The 16,424-nt window shown below is 49.4% G+C and overlaps 1 protein-coding gene across 1 annotated transcript in view; it reads right to left on the reverse strand.

Moving 5' to 3' along the window:
• Positions 1-15,641, reverse strand: part of XK (X-linked Kx blood group antigen, Kell and VPS13A binding protein) — a 29,401-nt gene extending 13,760 nt beyond the window's left edge. Inside the window, exons 1-2 of the mRNA XM_054005902.1 lie at positions 15,293-15,641; positions 3,282-3,544 (exon numbers count right to left, since the gene is read on the reverse strand). Coding sequence (XP_053861877.1) covers positions 3,282-3,544; positions 15,293-15,537 — 508 coding nt within the window. The 5' untranslated portion in view covers positions 15,538-15,641. The remainder of the gene's footprint in view (positions 1-3,281; positions 3,545-15,292) is intronic.
• Positions 15,642-16,424: the final 783 nt, after the last annotated feature.

Genomic DNA, 16,424 nt, shown 5'->3' on the forward strand with positions numbered 1-16,424 from the left:
CCTCCTGATTCCTAACCCCCTGTTCTAACCCCTAGACCATGGTACCCCCACATTCACACCATCGCCCAAGTGTCTGTGGTACCTTTCACAAGTACTACATTCATCCAAACAATTTCAACACAAATAAGCTGTGAGCAGATAAATAGCACCGCATTTAACTCTCGGTATAAGAAAGTCCTTCTTGTCCTTGATTTAGGTCCTCCTCAGTACTTCAGCTTATGAGAAGAGGCACCCATGGCAACATGCATTAATTCACAGACTAAACAAATGCACTCTGGCCAACTTTCAGCCTCCTGTTTAAAACGGGTTTAAGTTCAGATTTGAAAGTTACAAAGAAATAAAACCCAAATGTCTGAAGGAAGGATCACTGTCTGTGAAGACTGCAGGTGCAATGCTTTCCAAGTAATCAGTCGGTCCCTTTCATTCAGTATTATATAGTGACACTTATCTGCTCTAGGCTGCTCCAAGCCAGGCATGGAGGGAGAGGATGTGGCATGCTTGGTAGCTGCTGTCTTTGCCTGAGTGGAGGTATTTGCTTATGAATCTGTGATTTAGAACTCTGTGAAGTTTCTTGAGTGTTTGGTTTTGGTGAACGTACCAATTGCCATTGTATTTGTTATTCTCTATCAATCCTAATGACCCGAGACAGAGCCTTTCTTCTTGGTGACAGCGACTAGCAGCCAACAGTACTAGCGGGGGAAAAACAACCCAGATGACCTTTCTGAAGTAAACGCCATCTGCAGATCAGCACTTGGAGCCCAAGTGCTAATTACGTTGCTCAATGCAGGGTACTTCTATTCTGTTCTCATCCCCATGCCATGGTTCACCCTGCACGTGATTAATTCATCTTAGCTGTCAGGCACAATGAAGTAGCCAGAGCAATGCTTTGTCTTTCAATAATCTACACAGCTATGTGCCTAAATAAGCACTTTGGGTGCCTTTAAAAATAAAGCTGGCAGCTGCTTAAGATGACATAATATCACTATATGCTGATTAATTCCTTAGTGCCAGCTGCTTTAGATGCATTCATGCTGGTAATGGACATTGCACTGTGAAAACCCAGTTCCCTGGTACAAGTAAATCCATTGCTTTTGAGAGGCCTGGAAAAGGAAACTTCATTTTGGCTGTTTAAAAAGTACCATTGCCAAAGGCTAATTGACTAGCTTTGAATAAGTAATTTGTTCAGTGATCTTAGTCCAGTCTCTTGTGACCATTTCACTATGTCATAATGTCAAAAAAATGCAGTGTGTATATCTCAACATGGAAAAGAAGGCTGCTGCCAGTCAGCAGTGAGGTACTTTGACAGATATGTGTGGAAAGCCTGTATGCTGTGTGCTTGCCGTACACCTGGCCATAACCTGATCAGTCTAAATTTCACTCTTTCAATCTCTTTGCATGCTGAGCTGCGCCTTCTAACTAGGGTGCATCACCTCTAAATCAGCACTGTTGTATTGCTAAAGAATGCAAAGGTGTGTGCATGGGGTCGTAGAAACACAGCTTTGCTGGACGCAGAGACTATGACTTGAATTTTTTTTTAGCATCTTTTGTCAGCAGCATCAGCACACCTGCTATATGGGAGGTCCTGGTCTACAGTTAGCTCCACCTACTTGTTTTCTGTGCAAGGTGATACAAGGAGCATACAGTGTGATGGGGGAAGTGCCCATTACATCTAAAATGAATACTTCAGCTCAGTCGACAGACCACATTGGTTGCATGCTGTCATGCAGCACAGGTGAGAAGTGTAATAAAAACGACAAGGGGTCAGTTGATCGTCAGTGGGGCACAATCATCTGCCTCTCTGACCATCAATTTAGACCTACGTTTCATACTTAATGAGTCAGTGAGATCAGGGCCGTCCTTACCGACATGCAAAGTACGCAGCTGTGTAGGGCACCAGGAAATTTGGGGCACCACATTTCCTGGTGTCCTGTACAGCTGCGCGCTGCTCCAGCCTCTGCTCCGGCTCTTCCCCAGGGCTCCCAGACCCAGCCTGCTCTGCTCCACTCCACACCAGTCCAGCCCTGCCCCCACTCCCCTGAGGACTCCAGAAGCAGTTGGGCCTGCACTCACCAGTAAGTAGAGCGACCCGGCCCCAACCTGCTCCGCTCCCCTGGCTCCCAGCTGCGCCACCGGTGAGTGCTGGGGGGTGGTTCCCCCTCCCCCCAAGCCTGGGAGCCAGGGGAGCAGAGCAGGCTGGGTCTGGGTCACTCCACTTCCTGCAGGAAGAGGCCAGCCCCCCTCCCGCTGTCTGCCCCGGAGACCTGGGGCCAGACCCCCCCTTCCGCGGAGGCCTGGGGCGGGGCCCCACACAGTATCCCCCCCTCCCCCTCCACGGAGGCCTGGGACCAGCTCCCCCGCACGGGAGCCTGGGGCCCCACACAGCCCCCCCACGGGGGGCTGCATAGGGCACCAAAATAGCTAGGGGCGGCCCTGAGTGAGATGACAGCTGCCACCATCATAACTGTCCTCACTAGTGAGCCAGAACCTGCATGTGCATACCTGCCCTCTCCCCAAGTTGCAGCTAAAGTACAATATTTAGATAAGTTGTTACATGGGGCTCTTCTCGAGGCTTCCCCAGCTGCGAAACCAACAAAGGTGCGTAGCCTGCCTGGGCTTCTCAGCCAAAGGACCCATTCAGTAATCTGGCAGGGAAGCACCTTTGCTGAGGCAGCTACCTAAAGCTCACTGAGCTGATCAAATCCTTCCTCTTCTTACCTGATTGATAACTGGGCCTTAGAGAACGTCAGCTGGGGAAGCACAGGCCCATGTCCTTCTGGTGCCACAGCAGAAGCAAGGGCTACCTTGGCAACAGCCAAGGAAGAAGAAATCCTTTAAGGTTTCTCTGTATGTATTTTATTTTATTTCTTAAAGTAGTAGTTCTTTGTTCCAGCATGGAGAAATTATGCTCTACCATATACCCAGGCCAAGTGTTTAATGGGGAACACAGGGCAATTTTTTTCTCCTTAAATATAGCTCAGTTCCTCTGTCTCCTGGATAAGCTGTCTCCTTCTCATGCCATGATCTACAAGATTGCTTTTTATACAGAACTCAAAAGATGCCACAATAAGTGCTTTAAATCAAAATTTGATGGGGTAGAGGAGAACCTGGGTGCAGTACAAAGTAACAGCTGGCTGAAACCCACTGGAATGTGCCCAGCAAATGAAGTTGTTTCAAACCTGTTCCTCCAGCTGAGGCAAAGGAAAGCAGCTCAGCAGAGAGTAACCTCTGACCCTCCAACTCTCACTCCACCAATATATAGACTGGACACAAACTATACATACTTCTAGCTGCCGTGATCTCCTGCTGCAGGACACATATATACAGCTGAAGTGTCAGCTGAGGCGCTGAGCCGAGGAAAGCCTGGATCACAGATGCCCTGCTGAATGCAGATCTATGTGTAAACAGTTTGCCTTCAGCCTGGCCCACTTCCTTCTCAACTTCTTCTGAATGTCCATCTTTAGGCATCTGCCTCTTCTTGGTGATGCTGACATAAGGCTCTTCAAATCTCCCCGCATGAAAGTAAATGTAAAAGACCTCCACACACCTGGAAGTAAATCAACAGATAAGAGTGATAGGAAAAAATCAAGGGTCTTCCAATAGTCTTATCAACATTCTAAGCAATTTTCACAATTGCTAATACTGTGTGCCCTGCTCTCTGATAACCAATTAATTTCCCAACTTTACTGTGTTACGACTAGGGCTCTACCAATTTCACATCCATGAAAAATGCATTCAAACCGTGAAATCTGGTCTTTTGTGTGCTTTTACCCTATACCAGAGGTTCTCAAACTGTGGTCCGCGGATCACCAGTGGTCCACGAGCTCCATTCAGGTGGCCAGCGGACAGTTCCCTCTAAGATGTGCGCCTGGGTGGCCGTACACAAAAGAATGAAGGGCCAACCCACCTAATTAGATGCCTGGATCCCTGGAGAAGATGAACATGTAAGGTGAGGTGGTGGCCTTGGGGGGAATAGGAAGAAGGTGAGAGAAGGCAGTTGGGTGAAAGAGGGGGTGGTGGGAATCAGTAGCGTAGCTAATGGGGTGCAGGGGAAGCAGCCCGCAGCACGGCCGGCAGCCAATGGGGGGGCACGGCCGGAGGAGGCAGAGTGAGGGGGGAGGCGCAGCATGGTGGCCCGCACAGCGTGGCTGGCAACTGCGGCCGGAGGAGCGAGGGGGGGCGCAGCAGGGAGGCCCGCACAGGGCGGCCAGCGGCTGTGGCCAGGGTAGCGAGGGGGGGCGCAACAGGGCGGCCCGCAGCCGTGGCCGGAGAAGCGAGGGGGGGAACAGCGGGGCGGCCCACAGCATTGCCGGCAGCCGTGGCCGGAGGAGCAAGGGGGGTGCAGCATGGAGGCCGGCAGCCAATGTGGGGGACGGCACAGCCGGAGGAGCCAGCCAAGGGAGGGGCGCGGAACGGCTGGAAGAGGAGCCAAGGGGGGCGCCTTTTTTATGTTTGCTCCCCCTGCTCTTGGATCCTGGCTACGCCACTGGCGGGAATTTGGAATATGCAGAGCTGTGGCGGCCAGAGAAAGCCTGCTCCAGGGCTGCGGCTGCTGGGGAGAGACAGCCCTCCTTCCCAGTCTCAGCTCTGTGGCTGCTGTGGCTGCTGTGGTGAGGGAGAGACGCCCCCTCCTTCCCAGTCCCAGCTCAGGGGCTGCCGTGGCGGGGAAGAGAGGGCACATCCATCACATTAGAGAGGTAAGACTACTGATACATCTCTACCCTGATATAACACTATCCTCGGGAGCCAAAAAATCTTACTGTGTTATAGGTGAAACCGCATTATATCGAACTTGCTTTGATCTGCTGGAGTGCGCAGCCTCCCAACCCCCGGAGCACTGCTTTACCATGTTATATCCGAATTCATTTTATATTGGGTCGTGTTATATCAGGGTAGAGGTGTATTAAAATATGTGCGCTTTTATTTGTAGAACAAAAATAGTTAATTATTATTAAGGGTTTTTTTATATAGCACTTTGTACCATTAGCTAACTATTGTAAAGCACTTCGGATAAAACAACATTTGGAAAGATCATTAAGTGGTCCGCCGAGACCCTCAGCAATTTTCAAGTGGTCCGCGAAAAAAAAAAGTTTGAGAACCACTGCATACTATGCAGATTTCACAGGGGAGACCAGCATTTCTCCAATTGGAGGTCCTGACCCAAAAGGGAGCTGTGGGGGTGAGGGGGGAATCGCAAGGTTATTTTAGGGGGCCACAGTACTGCCATCCTTAATTCTGTGCTGCCTTCAGAACTGGGTCGCCAGAGAACAGCGGCTGTTGGCCGGGCGCCCAGCTCTGAAGGCAGCGCCCCGCCAGCAGCAGCACAGAAGTAAGGGTGGCATTACCATACCAGAGTTTAGCACCTGGCCAGTACCATTGCTCTCCAGCTGCCCAGCACTGAAGGCAGTAAGGGTAGCAATACTGCAACCCCCCATATAATAACCTTGCAACACGCCGCTCCACAACTCCTTTTTGGGTCAGGACCCTACAATTACACCACCATGAAATTTCAGATTTAAATAGCTGAAATCATGAAATTTACGATTTTTAAAATCCTATGACCATGAAATTGACCAAAATAGACCGTGAATTTGGTAGGGCCCTACTCATAATGGTGAGTTGTCCTCTTGAAGTGACATTAATATCCATGAATCTACTCACCGGGGTAAGCGTTTTCAGGATCAAGCCTTTGATTTGTATTAATGACCCAAATTATAAGTAACTGTCATCTGAGTTCTAGATTTGTGATGGGGAATTATATATCCCAACCTGAAAGCAAGGAGCCATGACAGCCAGCCAGGTGCATTATCTGACCAGAACATCCCACAGCCAATGGAGATTACTACTATTACAATTCAGTATCTATAATTAAGGCTAAGATTTTGTCATGGTTATTTTCAGTAAAAGTCATGGACCGGTCACGGGCAATAAACAAGCATTCATGAAAGCCGTGACCTGTCTGTGACTTTTGCTGCTGCGGCTCCATGCTGCTTTCCCCCACAACTGTGGTGGCTGGGAGCTGCAGGATTCCCCCTCCGCCTACAGTGGCTGGGAGCTGCAGGGTGACCATATTTCCCAAGAGAAAACGGGACCCCAGCCGTTCACCCAAGGCATCCCCCTCTTCCCACACGAGGCTGTTGCCTGTAGCTGGAACCCTGAGGAGGGCTCCCTCAGGAGTCTGTCACCTATTGCTGGAACTTTGCAGGTGACCCCACCCCGGTCACGTGTCGCTGCTGTTGCTTGTCGCTGGAACCCTGCCAGGGCCTCACTGGCTGCCAGCGCCAAAGTCCCGCAGCCCCTGGGGCTGAAGCAGAGAATGTCATGGAGGTCTCTGGAAATCGTGGATTCCGTAACTTCCATGACCTCCATGACATAAACGTAGCCTTACCTATAATAAAATTCTAGGATTGTCACTCTGTCTGCATGTCACTCAGGCTTAGAATATCTGAGAGTCAGTGTGAAGCAATGGAAATAGCGACAAGCATAGTGGAGAGTTCTTTTTGTTAAGAATATCACCAGTCTGAATAATCACTAGGATTTGTGGTCTGTTAACATATAATTTTTAAAGGTCTCAGCCATTTTGACTTTATGAATTATACCTATGCAACAGCACGGGCTTTCAGCTACAATAAGACATGTATCTATGCCATTCCAAGAATCCTAGACCATTGTGCAATCTCAGGTAACTCAACCAATCACCACCCTTACTCTATAGCTAATTTGTATGCAACAATTTCATTGGTTGTGTGAGGGAGACTGCACAGATGATGGATTACCTGGCCCAACTGCCACCGTTCTTCAAAATCACCCACCAACAACACAACCAGGACCCACAAAAGCCCTCGAACACATATAGCCCCTCACTACAGCATTTACTCCTCAATTGCCAAGCACACAATGTAACACTACTTTCTCAGCACCACATACTTATTTGCCCACCCTCACTTATACTTCCCATAGTACAGTAGCCATGGGTCATCACCAGGTTGAATCATCACTGAATTTGTGGGCTGTTACCATCCAGTTTTTAAATTCTCAGCCATTTTTAGCTTTTTTTTAGACAAATGACTTGAAATGACCAGTTAGAAAATACACTGAAGAGCTCAGATTATCCTAGTGATGACGCCTCTCCTCCCTTGAGCCCTGTCAACAGTAAGATAGGAAGGGACTTCTGTTGGTGAGCAAACTATGACTATATTAATATTAATATTCCAGTGGGCTGCTCCAGAGAGTAATGTCTGTTGGAGCTAGAAGCTGATTGGAAAGTCTGTATGTTTTTAAAAAACAATCCATGACTGAGAACGCACCATTGTCCCAAATAAAACATTTTAACAATAAACTGTAGAAGAGTTTAGGCTTTTGAAGAGTGCCTGCTGGTCAGGTAGACCAAGAATACTCAAAGAAGCAAACTAAAACTTCACCTATCTGGGTTGTGTTGGGATTTTCTCTAATTCGCAGGGACAGCGGTGGGGTTAGGAGTCTTGTTTTTAAATAAACTGGTACGCTGTTTCCCTATCAGAACCACAACTAAGGCAACACATGACAGCAAATGCTCTGAACCAGACTGTCCATACCTGGTGTGCTTCTGTGTACCACCACTAAAGCATTAATGGTACCTTTTCTCTAATAAAATGCAATTGATCTCTAAACCTCACCCCTGAGAGAGCATTACTGCAATCCTTAGACTGCAGGCTAATCAAGGAGTCAGGAGGTCGGGGGGGTCCCGTCCTCCGTGTGAGCTGGAATTGCCTGGGTCAGACAGAGTGGGGCCAAGCTAAGGAGAGAGCAGGGGCCAGAGCTGAGCTGCTGGAAGCAGAGCTGCAGCCCCAAAGCCAGAGCACAGCCCAGAGAGAGCAGAGCTGCCCTGGGAGCAGAGCTGCAGCAACTAGAGCCAGAGGGGCCAGACAAGCAGCCAGGAAGCAGGTCAGAGCTGGGAGCAGAGTCACAGAAGAAGCCTGCAGAGCAGACCTGTCCTGGGAGCAGAGCTGCAGCAACCAGAGACAGATGGGGCAGAGAGGCAGCCCAGGGAGCTGGAGGCAGAGCAGCCGTGCTGAGGCAGAGTGGAGCAGTCCGGAGCTGGGTGCGGTGAGCAGCTGGGGAGAGCCAGGGGGACCCTGGGCAGTGGGCCCAGCACAGGGAGACGCCTCAGCCAAGAGGCTCTGCACGCCAGACTTGGAGGGGGGTCGTAACCCTGACAGGGCGGGGGCGACGCTGGGAAGAAGGGTCCTGCCACCTAGAGCCTGAGAGCGTGTGGACACCGCCAGAGCAAGTGTCCGACCCACAGCATCTCTGCAGCACAGCCAGAGCCTGAGAAGGAGGCCTGGGACCTACAAGAAACAGACTGTGACCTGCCCTGACGTTCAAGAGACACTGTTTGTGATGTTCCCTGCCACAGAGCAGGGTGATGTGTTTCCTTTAACCTTTCCCATTTTTCCTTATTCCTTTGTAAACTAATTGTTAATTACATAAACTGTATTGCTTTAAATCGTATGTAATGATCAGTGGGTCAGGAAAGCATCCAGTGCAGAGAGAGCACCCCGGAGTGGGGACATCCTAGCCCCTGACATAGCTGACCACAGCAAGGTTGGGGGTCGAGCCCCCCAGGAATCCTGGGCCCAGCTTTGTTGGGCTTACGAGGACTCTGCCAGACAGGAGAGTGGAAGGGGAGTCCTTGAGGGCAGGGAGGCCTCTGGGTAAAGGAAGTGGGAGCAAGGACTCAGATCCTTCTGCTAGCCCATTTCACCAGGGTAGTGCAGAAGCCAGGAAAGTTCCCCACAATAGCGGGACCATTCCCCCGCTTACACTAGCTTCTGCAGATCCCATTCTTAGGTGCTTAACACTCTTCTGCTTGTGATGTATAGAGAGCCTGAGGACTTTACTATGGGCTATTGATTCTACTAGGTAGCATGCTGCCTAACATTTAGACATTGTAATGTTCAGCTTAAGACCCCTTTGTGGATCTAGTCCCTTTTCTCTTGGGTGCCACCTGTGGCAATGTTTGGGAGAGTTGATGACTATGGTACAAATAATAAAGGGAGAATTTCATGAATCCCAGAGTGATAGCTCTAATTACTAATTATCTGTATTGCGATAGTACATAGGAGCACTAGTCGTGTACCATTATGCTGTGGTCTGTACAAACACAGAACAAAGAGACAATCAGTTAGTTGGATGAGATTTTACTTGGCCAAAGTGCAATTTGAGGTTTTGTCCAGAAAAGAACATTAAACGTTCCATTGAAATGCTTTTAAGTCACTTTGCTTTTATAGTCTCCTTCAATTTAGAAAGTGTCTCCATTTCAAAAAAGAAAATTCTAAATAAGTGTAAGTACCTTTTCCAAGCATTCAAAGGAATAACTGCATTCACAAAGCATGGCATCAACCTGAAGAGCCACAGAAATCCCAGACAGTGTCTTGCAGTCACTTCGTTCCAGCCAATTACATTGAAATGTCTCCTTTCTCAGACTTGCCTATATCTCAAAGACCGGAGTCAGGTCACTGGGTGATATTGGCAATATCACTCTACAAATCACGTTGAGTGCTTATAGAGAAACTATTCCTATTACAGAGGGGAAAATTAAAATTGGCAAAAGGTAAGTGATATGCTCTTTCATAGCACAAACATTCTCTCCATGAACAGGAAGGCTGCTAGCTATATGATGTCCCTGTTGTAATTAATTTTGTGACAGCAAATGTCTAGCTAATATAGGTGGTACTGAGGATGATACAAGAAGCAGGCTTATAAAATATACTTATTCTGTCATCTGCAGGAACCAAACAGGGCTAGACATTGTAGCTTGGCAAGCCAGTATTTTTTCCAGGTGGCTGCCATCTTGTGCTCCAGCATCTGAGCTTTCATGTGGAAATAAATAAATAAATAAAAGAAGGAAAGTAAATCTCTAACCTTTATGATTACAAAGAAAACCTTCAAAATGTGAACTGGGCGTCAGCCAGTGAGCCAAACTTAAAGTGCCCAGCAGAGCACACATTATCATATGCTGTACGTCAGCGTGAGCTAGTGAGAGTGGCGTCTCATTTTGACTTCTCAAATGGGCACAGCTTGGTCCTGGAGCAGAACTTGGGGCAGGTCTACACTACGGGGTTAAGTCGACCTAAGTTATGCAACTCCGGCTTCGTGAATAATGTAGCTGGAGTCAACATACTTTAGGTTGACTTATTACGGTGTCTAAACCGCACTAGGTTTCTCCCGTCAACTTACCTTATGCTTCTCATTCCACTGGAGTATTGGAATCGACGGAAGAGCAATCGGCGGTCGATTTATTGGGTCTTTACTAGACCCACTAAATTGACCCCCAGTAGATTGATCGTCACAGCATCGGTCCACAGTAAGTGGAGACAAACCCTTGGAAGAGTACCTCTACTTTTTTTTTTCTATCCCAATTCGACCCTTGAATTTGACAGTATTTATACTATTCAGTTTGTAAATTCCTAGAGAGAGAGCTGGAAAAAACACCTCTTCTAAAACAAGGCAGCAGATCACTCTGCCATGCAAAGAAACTTGAAATTAGACAAAGGTTTCTAACCATCAGAGGAGTGAAGTTCTGGAACAGATTGGCAGAGACCCTTGGGGGTTGTTCGCCTTCCTCTGCAGCATGGGGCATGGGTCACTTGCAGGTTTAAACTAGTGTAAATGGTGAATTCTCTGTAATTTGAAGTCTTTAAACCATGATTTGAGGACTTCAGTAACCCAGCCAGAGGCTAGGGGGTGGGTGGGTGAGGTTCTGTGGCCTGCAATGTGCAGGAGGTCAGACTAGACTATCATGATGATCCCTTATGATCTTAAAGTCTATGCGTGACCTGCTCCTGAGGTGGACACAGACTCTACTGTGCAGACTAGGGGGTGTAATGATGCAGTTAGTATTCAGGAAGAGGGTGCTGCTCTACCCCTTCACCATTTACACAGTAGATCAACGCTTCCAAATAGTCTTAAAGAGGTCTGTTCCCTGCTCCACTGGACAAAACTAGGATTTGAGCAAGTGTGGTTGGGGGAAGCAAGGCAGAAAAACACTTTGAACTTATTACCATATTTATCATATTAGCTTCCTTATTCTAACCCCTCTCCTCCCACACATACTTTCTCTATTGGATCCCTTGATTAATTATATTTCTTTGAACATAAAGAGAATGTTGTTTTACTGAGCTTTTATTTTTATTCTGTTTTACAGTGTCCTTAGTACTGTTGATACAGAGGGAATTTCATAAATGAAATGAGTATATTATTGTTTTTGTTAATAATAATGAGCAGGGGTGAAAGTGAGCTGGTACGGGTCGGTACGGCGTACTGGTAAAAAGTGTCCACCAGTACCGGCCCATACCCAGCTGAGTTTAAAGCGCTGCTGCCCCTTTAATGTCGTTGCCCCTTTTCCCCCTTCCCTTCCCCCCCGACAGGGGGCACAAAAGGAGCAGCTGCCCTGGGGCCAGTGATTTAAAAGGCCTGGGGCTCCGGCTGCCGCAGTAGCAGCCGGAACCCTGAGCCCTTTAAATCACCACAGGAGCCCCAGACAGCGCGGGCCAGGCAGCATGGAAGAGCTGGCTGGGGGATGCTTACCCCAGCCCTGCCCCTTCTGCCCGAGGCCCCACCCCTTCCGGGGGCTGGAGCTGGCCCCCGTACTGGTAAGTCTTTGGCGTTACTTTCATCCCTGATAATGAGTGAAAATACCATGTCTCTAGAGCAGGGGTTGGCAACCTGTGACACGTGTGCTAAAGGTGGCATGCGAGCTGATTTTTACTGGCATGCTGCTGCCAGCTGGGGTTCCGGCCGCCGGCCCCGCTCAGCCCGCTGCCTGCCTGGGTAAACGGAACCCTTGGCCAGCAGCAGGCTGAGCGGGGCCGGTGGCCGGGACCCCGGCTAGCAGGAGCTGGCGGACGGAACTCCAGATCAGCAGCAGGCTGAGCCGCTCAGCCCACTGCTGGTCTGCAGTTCTAGCCACCGGCCCCGCTCAGCCCGCTGACAGTCTGGAGTTCCGGCCACTGGCCCCTTGCTGGAACCCCCAGCCGGCAGCAGGCTGCGTGGGGCCGGTGGCTGGGACCCCAGCTGGCAGGAGCTGACGGAACCCCAGACCGGCAGTGGGTGAGCTGCTGCAGGTCTGGGGCTCTGTCCGCCACCCTGCTCAGCCCGCTGCCAGTCTGGGGTTCTGTCCCCACCCCGCTCAGCCCGTTGCTGGTCTGGGGTTCCAGCTGCCGGCCCCTTGCCAGCCGGAGTCCCGGCCATCGGCCCTGCTCAGCCTGCTGCTGGCCTAGGATACCAGCCGCCGGCCCCGCTCACCTCGCTCCGGGTCTGGGGTTCCAGCTGCCTGGCGCCCTGCCAGCCGGGGTCTGGGCCTCTGGCCCTGCTCTGCCCGCTGCTGGCCTGGGATACCGGAAGCCAGCCCAGGGCTCTGCTCCTGGCCTGGGCCCAGTGCTCTGCAGCCGCCCCCAGCTTCTAAAAAAACTCACATGTCTCGCACCCCCAGAAAGGGCATCTTGCACCCCCAGGGGGTGCGTGCACCCCAGGTTAAGAACAGGGGCGGCTCTATGTATTTTGCCGCCCCAAGCACGGCAGTGAGGCAGCCTTCAGCGGCATGCCTGTGGGAGGTTCACTGGTAACGCGGATTTGGCGGCATGCCTGCGGGAGGTCCGCCGTCCCGCGCCTTCGGCATACCCGCCGCCGAAGCCGCGGGACCAGCAGAACTCCTGCAGGCATGCTGCCGAAGGCAGCTGGATTGCTGCCCTCATGGCGACTGGCAGGCCGCTCCAGGCACGCGCTTGGTGTGCTAGTGCCTGGAGCCACCCCTGGTTAAAAACCACTGCACTAAATTGATAAAATCTGCATTTTAATTTAATTTTAAATGAAGCTTCTTAAACATTTTAAAAACCTTGTTTACTTTACATACAACAATAGTTTAATTATATACTATAGACTTATAGAGAGAGACCTTCTAAAAACGTTAAAATGTATGACTGGCACGTGAAACCTTAAATTAGAGTGAATAAATGAAGACTCGGCACACCACTTCTGAAAGGTTGCCGACCCCTACTCTAGAGAATGTAGAGGTTATCAATTTGTTCTATGTAAATGATGAAATATATGATAAAAGCATGCTGCAAAATTTCTAGATTGTCTTTAAACTGGTGATCTAGTTCCAAAGTGTAGCAATGATGACGTATATGAACACTGCAACCTCCATGGAAAGGACAATATTTCTATAGGTCCATGCTAATTACTTGCATTTTGGTGTTGATGACACATCACAGAATGCATACCACATAATATAATTTAAGACTCACATGTTGTAAACAAACATTTCTTTAGCTATATTATTAAAACACTTAAAGATGATTAAAAGACGGGGGAGGAATCCTTACCCCTTTGAAGTCAATAGCAAAATTCCCATTGACTTCAATAGGGTCAAGATTTCACCCAAAGAATTTTTAAAATTTTGATTTACATGTCACTGTTTAAGCTTTTTTTTGTTTTGCATATCTCTTAGCTTAGGGAATGAAAATGGATGAAGTCAGATTAGTTTCTGTTCATAGTCATTTTCACTTTGATTTCATTGACAATTTTTTTAATTGTGGAAATATTTCTATTGGTTTTAGGTTTTAGAAAATCTAGCATAAGAAAATTTAAATTTTGGGCCAAGTTTAAATTGACAGTTTCTCGTTAAAATACAAATCAAATCAACAAGTAAACAAAAAAAAATCAACCAAATTTACAGAAAAGTTTTCAACAAGTTTTAAAATTTTTGAGGAAACCCTTTCTATTCCCCATACAGAAATATTTTTTCTTTTTCTGTCTTTCTTTTTTGTTGATTTTTGAAAAATGATGTGCACATGTATTACACAGATAAAAACATTGTAAAGAGTCACACAAATAAAAGAAAAACAGCAAATATTTTGTTATGGGCTTATATCAAATGATCTAAATATTCTTCTTTCTAATATTGTTTAAAAGGGCACTTTCAACTCAATATCTCAAGTGGAATTTTCAGCTCTCCTGTCAAACAGAACATGTACTGGAAGAAGTGAAAGCCTTGAGAATTATAAATACTACAATATGAGTGGAATCATTACCATAAAACATGTAAATTAAGCCACTCTAGGAGTTTCCCTTTGCTCCTGTGAAGTCATTTTGATCTATGTCACTATGCAGAAATTTGCAGTAAGATATAACTTACCCAGTCACTACAACTATCAAACTGCTTATCTCATTCAAAAAGAGTCAAGCAACTTTAGAGAAATGGGCCCTGTCTGTACAAACAGAAAACAGCTTCTAGATTCCATCCAAACAAATAGCCTCAGTAAGGATCTCACTGTATAGGAGAGAAAACAACTGTTTGCTTGCCACCTGGCCTTCCTTTTTTATTTCCATCCTCTGTGGGGGGACCTCACAACCTATTTTCTTCAGTGCTAAGTGTTAAGATTGTGGATTCTGAAGGTTAGCAAATACCACACCCTTTCCCTATGTTTGCTTTCAGGGCAGCAACATGACCGTTCCTGAGAGACTGAAAAAATATAAATTAAAGCATATTGTACAGCATTAGTGTTACTTTGATTAATGCAGGTGCATAAGCACAAAGAAGCCTCAGTCAGCTTCATACCAATAGAATACATGGAGGATGGAACAATTTTGATGGGGGTGGGTAGGTGCTGAGAACCACTGAACCAAACTGTAAACCCTGTATATAATGGAACTCCCCCTGCAACTCCAGTTCCAGCACCTATGATAGAATAGCTATAGAAATACAACAGACTAATGTTTTGGCTGTTTTGGAGAGGGGTAGATTGTGAAAAGAAACACACAACATGCACAGATCTAGTTCATGTGGCTAAACATGGCTGTACCTATCAGCACACATACGCATATCTATATATACACAACAGAGATGTGTAAAGAGAGAGAATGTATCTGTGTGTCTTATACAGAAAGGCGACTGTGTTTCCATCTCAGGAACACAGCTGTATCTAAAACACAAATCTGAAGACTAGGCAAATGTAACACATACCAATATGTGCTGTACCTTGCAAACGTACACACAGCTGTACACGCGTGTATTGTGCACAACGCCGAGAGCTCGCTAGCCTACTCAAAAAGAAAAAGATGCAGAAAATAAGATCCACTCTCCAGAGCGCGAGAGGAATAGCTCCGCTCGATGGACTCGCGCACTCGTCCGCTCTGGGCAGCCCCCCGGGAGAGCCAGCAGTGGAGGTGGCTGGAAGGGCGCGGTGATGCTTTTTAATGAAGTAAATAGGGATGGCAGGACTCGCCCCACCCAGGCCAGCAGCCCGCCACCCACCTGACAATGGGTCCCAGCTGCAGGATGTGCAGCAGCAGCACCAGGGGTCTGTCCCGGCTCAGGTCCCGGTGGATAAAGACCAGGTTGAACTGCACCAGCACGCAGGACAGGAGGGCGAAGAGCAGGGTCAGCGCCTGCCAGATGCGGTCCCCCGCCGAGCGGTAGGTGCTGCTCAGGTACAGGGCGGTGCCCGTCTCGGCTACGAAGAGGAGCAGGGAGACGAGAACGGAGCCGGGGAATTTCATCTCCTCCCGTGCAGGCGGCCCGCGCGCCGGGCGAGTGATCTGTCTGCGGCAGCCGGCTGGGCAGGGCCCCCGCTCCGCCCATCGCCCTCTCCCGCGGGGCTCGGGCCGGGCTGCCGCGGGGTGCGTGCGGGGAGCGCGCTGCCCGCTAGGGGGAGTCCCCAGGGCGAGCGGCCGCTTGCTGCCCCCGCCCAGGCACCTGCGTCGGGTTCTTGTCCCCTCGCCCCCACAGGGGCCTGCCCGGCCCCCCTCAGCTCCCGGGGAGCTCTGCCGCGGCCGGGCGTGAGAGCGGGCTCGGGGCCCTGGGAGAGGCACCCGCGTGGGCAGAGCCTGCCCGGTACGGCAGGGCGGAGAGCAGCTGCCGCAATGGCAAAGGGGCTTGGGTCAGCCCCAGCGGAGGGGAACCCACCTCTTCCTCTGCGGCGCTGCTTGTGGGGGTGGGGCGCGGGAAAGAGGGGCAGCTCCCCCCCCCCCCAGGAGCTTTATTGTACTTACCTCCGCAGCCCCCTACATAGGGGTGCTGGGACAATTTGTGTAGTGGGGTGCCCCATCCCCACTGTAAACCCGCTCAGGGGTTCTCCAATTCAGTGCAGCACAACCCCCTTCTGACAACAACAATTACTACACGAGCCCAGGAGGGGGGACCGAAGCCTGAGCCTGCCTGAGCTCCACCACCCCAGGCAGTGGGGGGCAAAGCCCAAGGGTTTCAGCCCCAGGCAGGGCACCTGTAACCTGAGCACCACCACCCAGGGCTGAAGCCCTTGAGCTTTGTCCTCTGGCGGTGGAACTCAGGCTTAGGCCCTGGGGCCCTAGCAAGTCTAATGCCAGCCCTGGTGACCCCATTAAAATGGGGCTGTGACCCACTTTGGGGTCCTGACCCACAATTTGAG

This window comes from Malaclemys terrapin, chromosome 1, assembly GCF_027887155.1.
Source record: "Malaclemys terrapin pileata isolate rMalTer1 chromosome 1, rMalTer1.hap1, whole genome shotgun sequence".
Taxonomy (NCBI): Eukaryota; Metazoa; Chordata; order Testudines; family Emydidae; genus Malaclemys; species Malaclemys terrapin.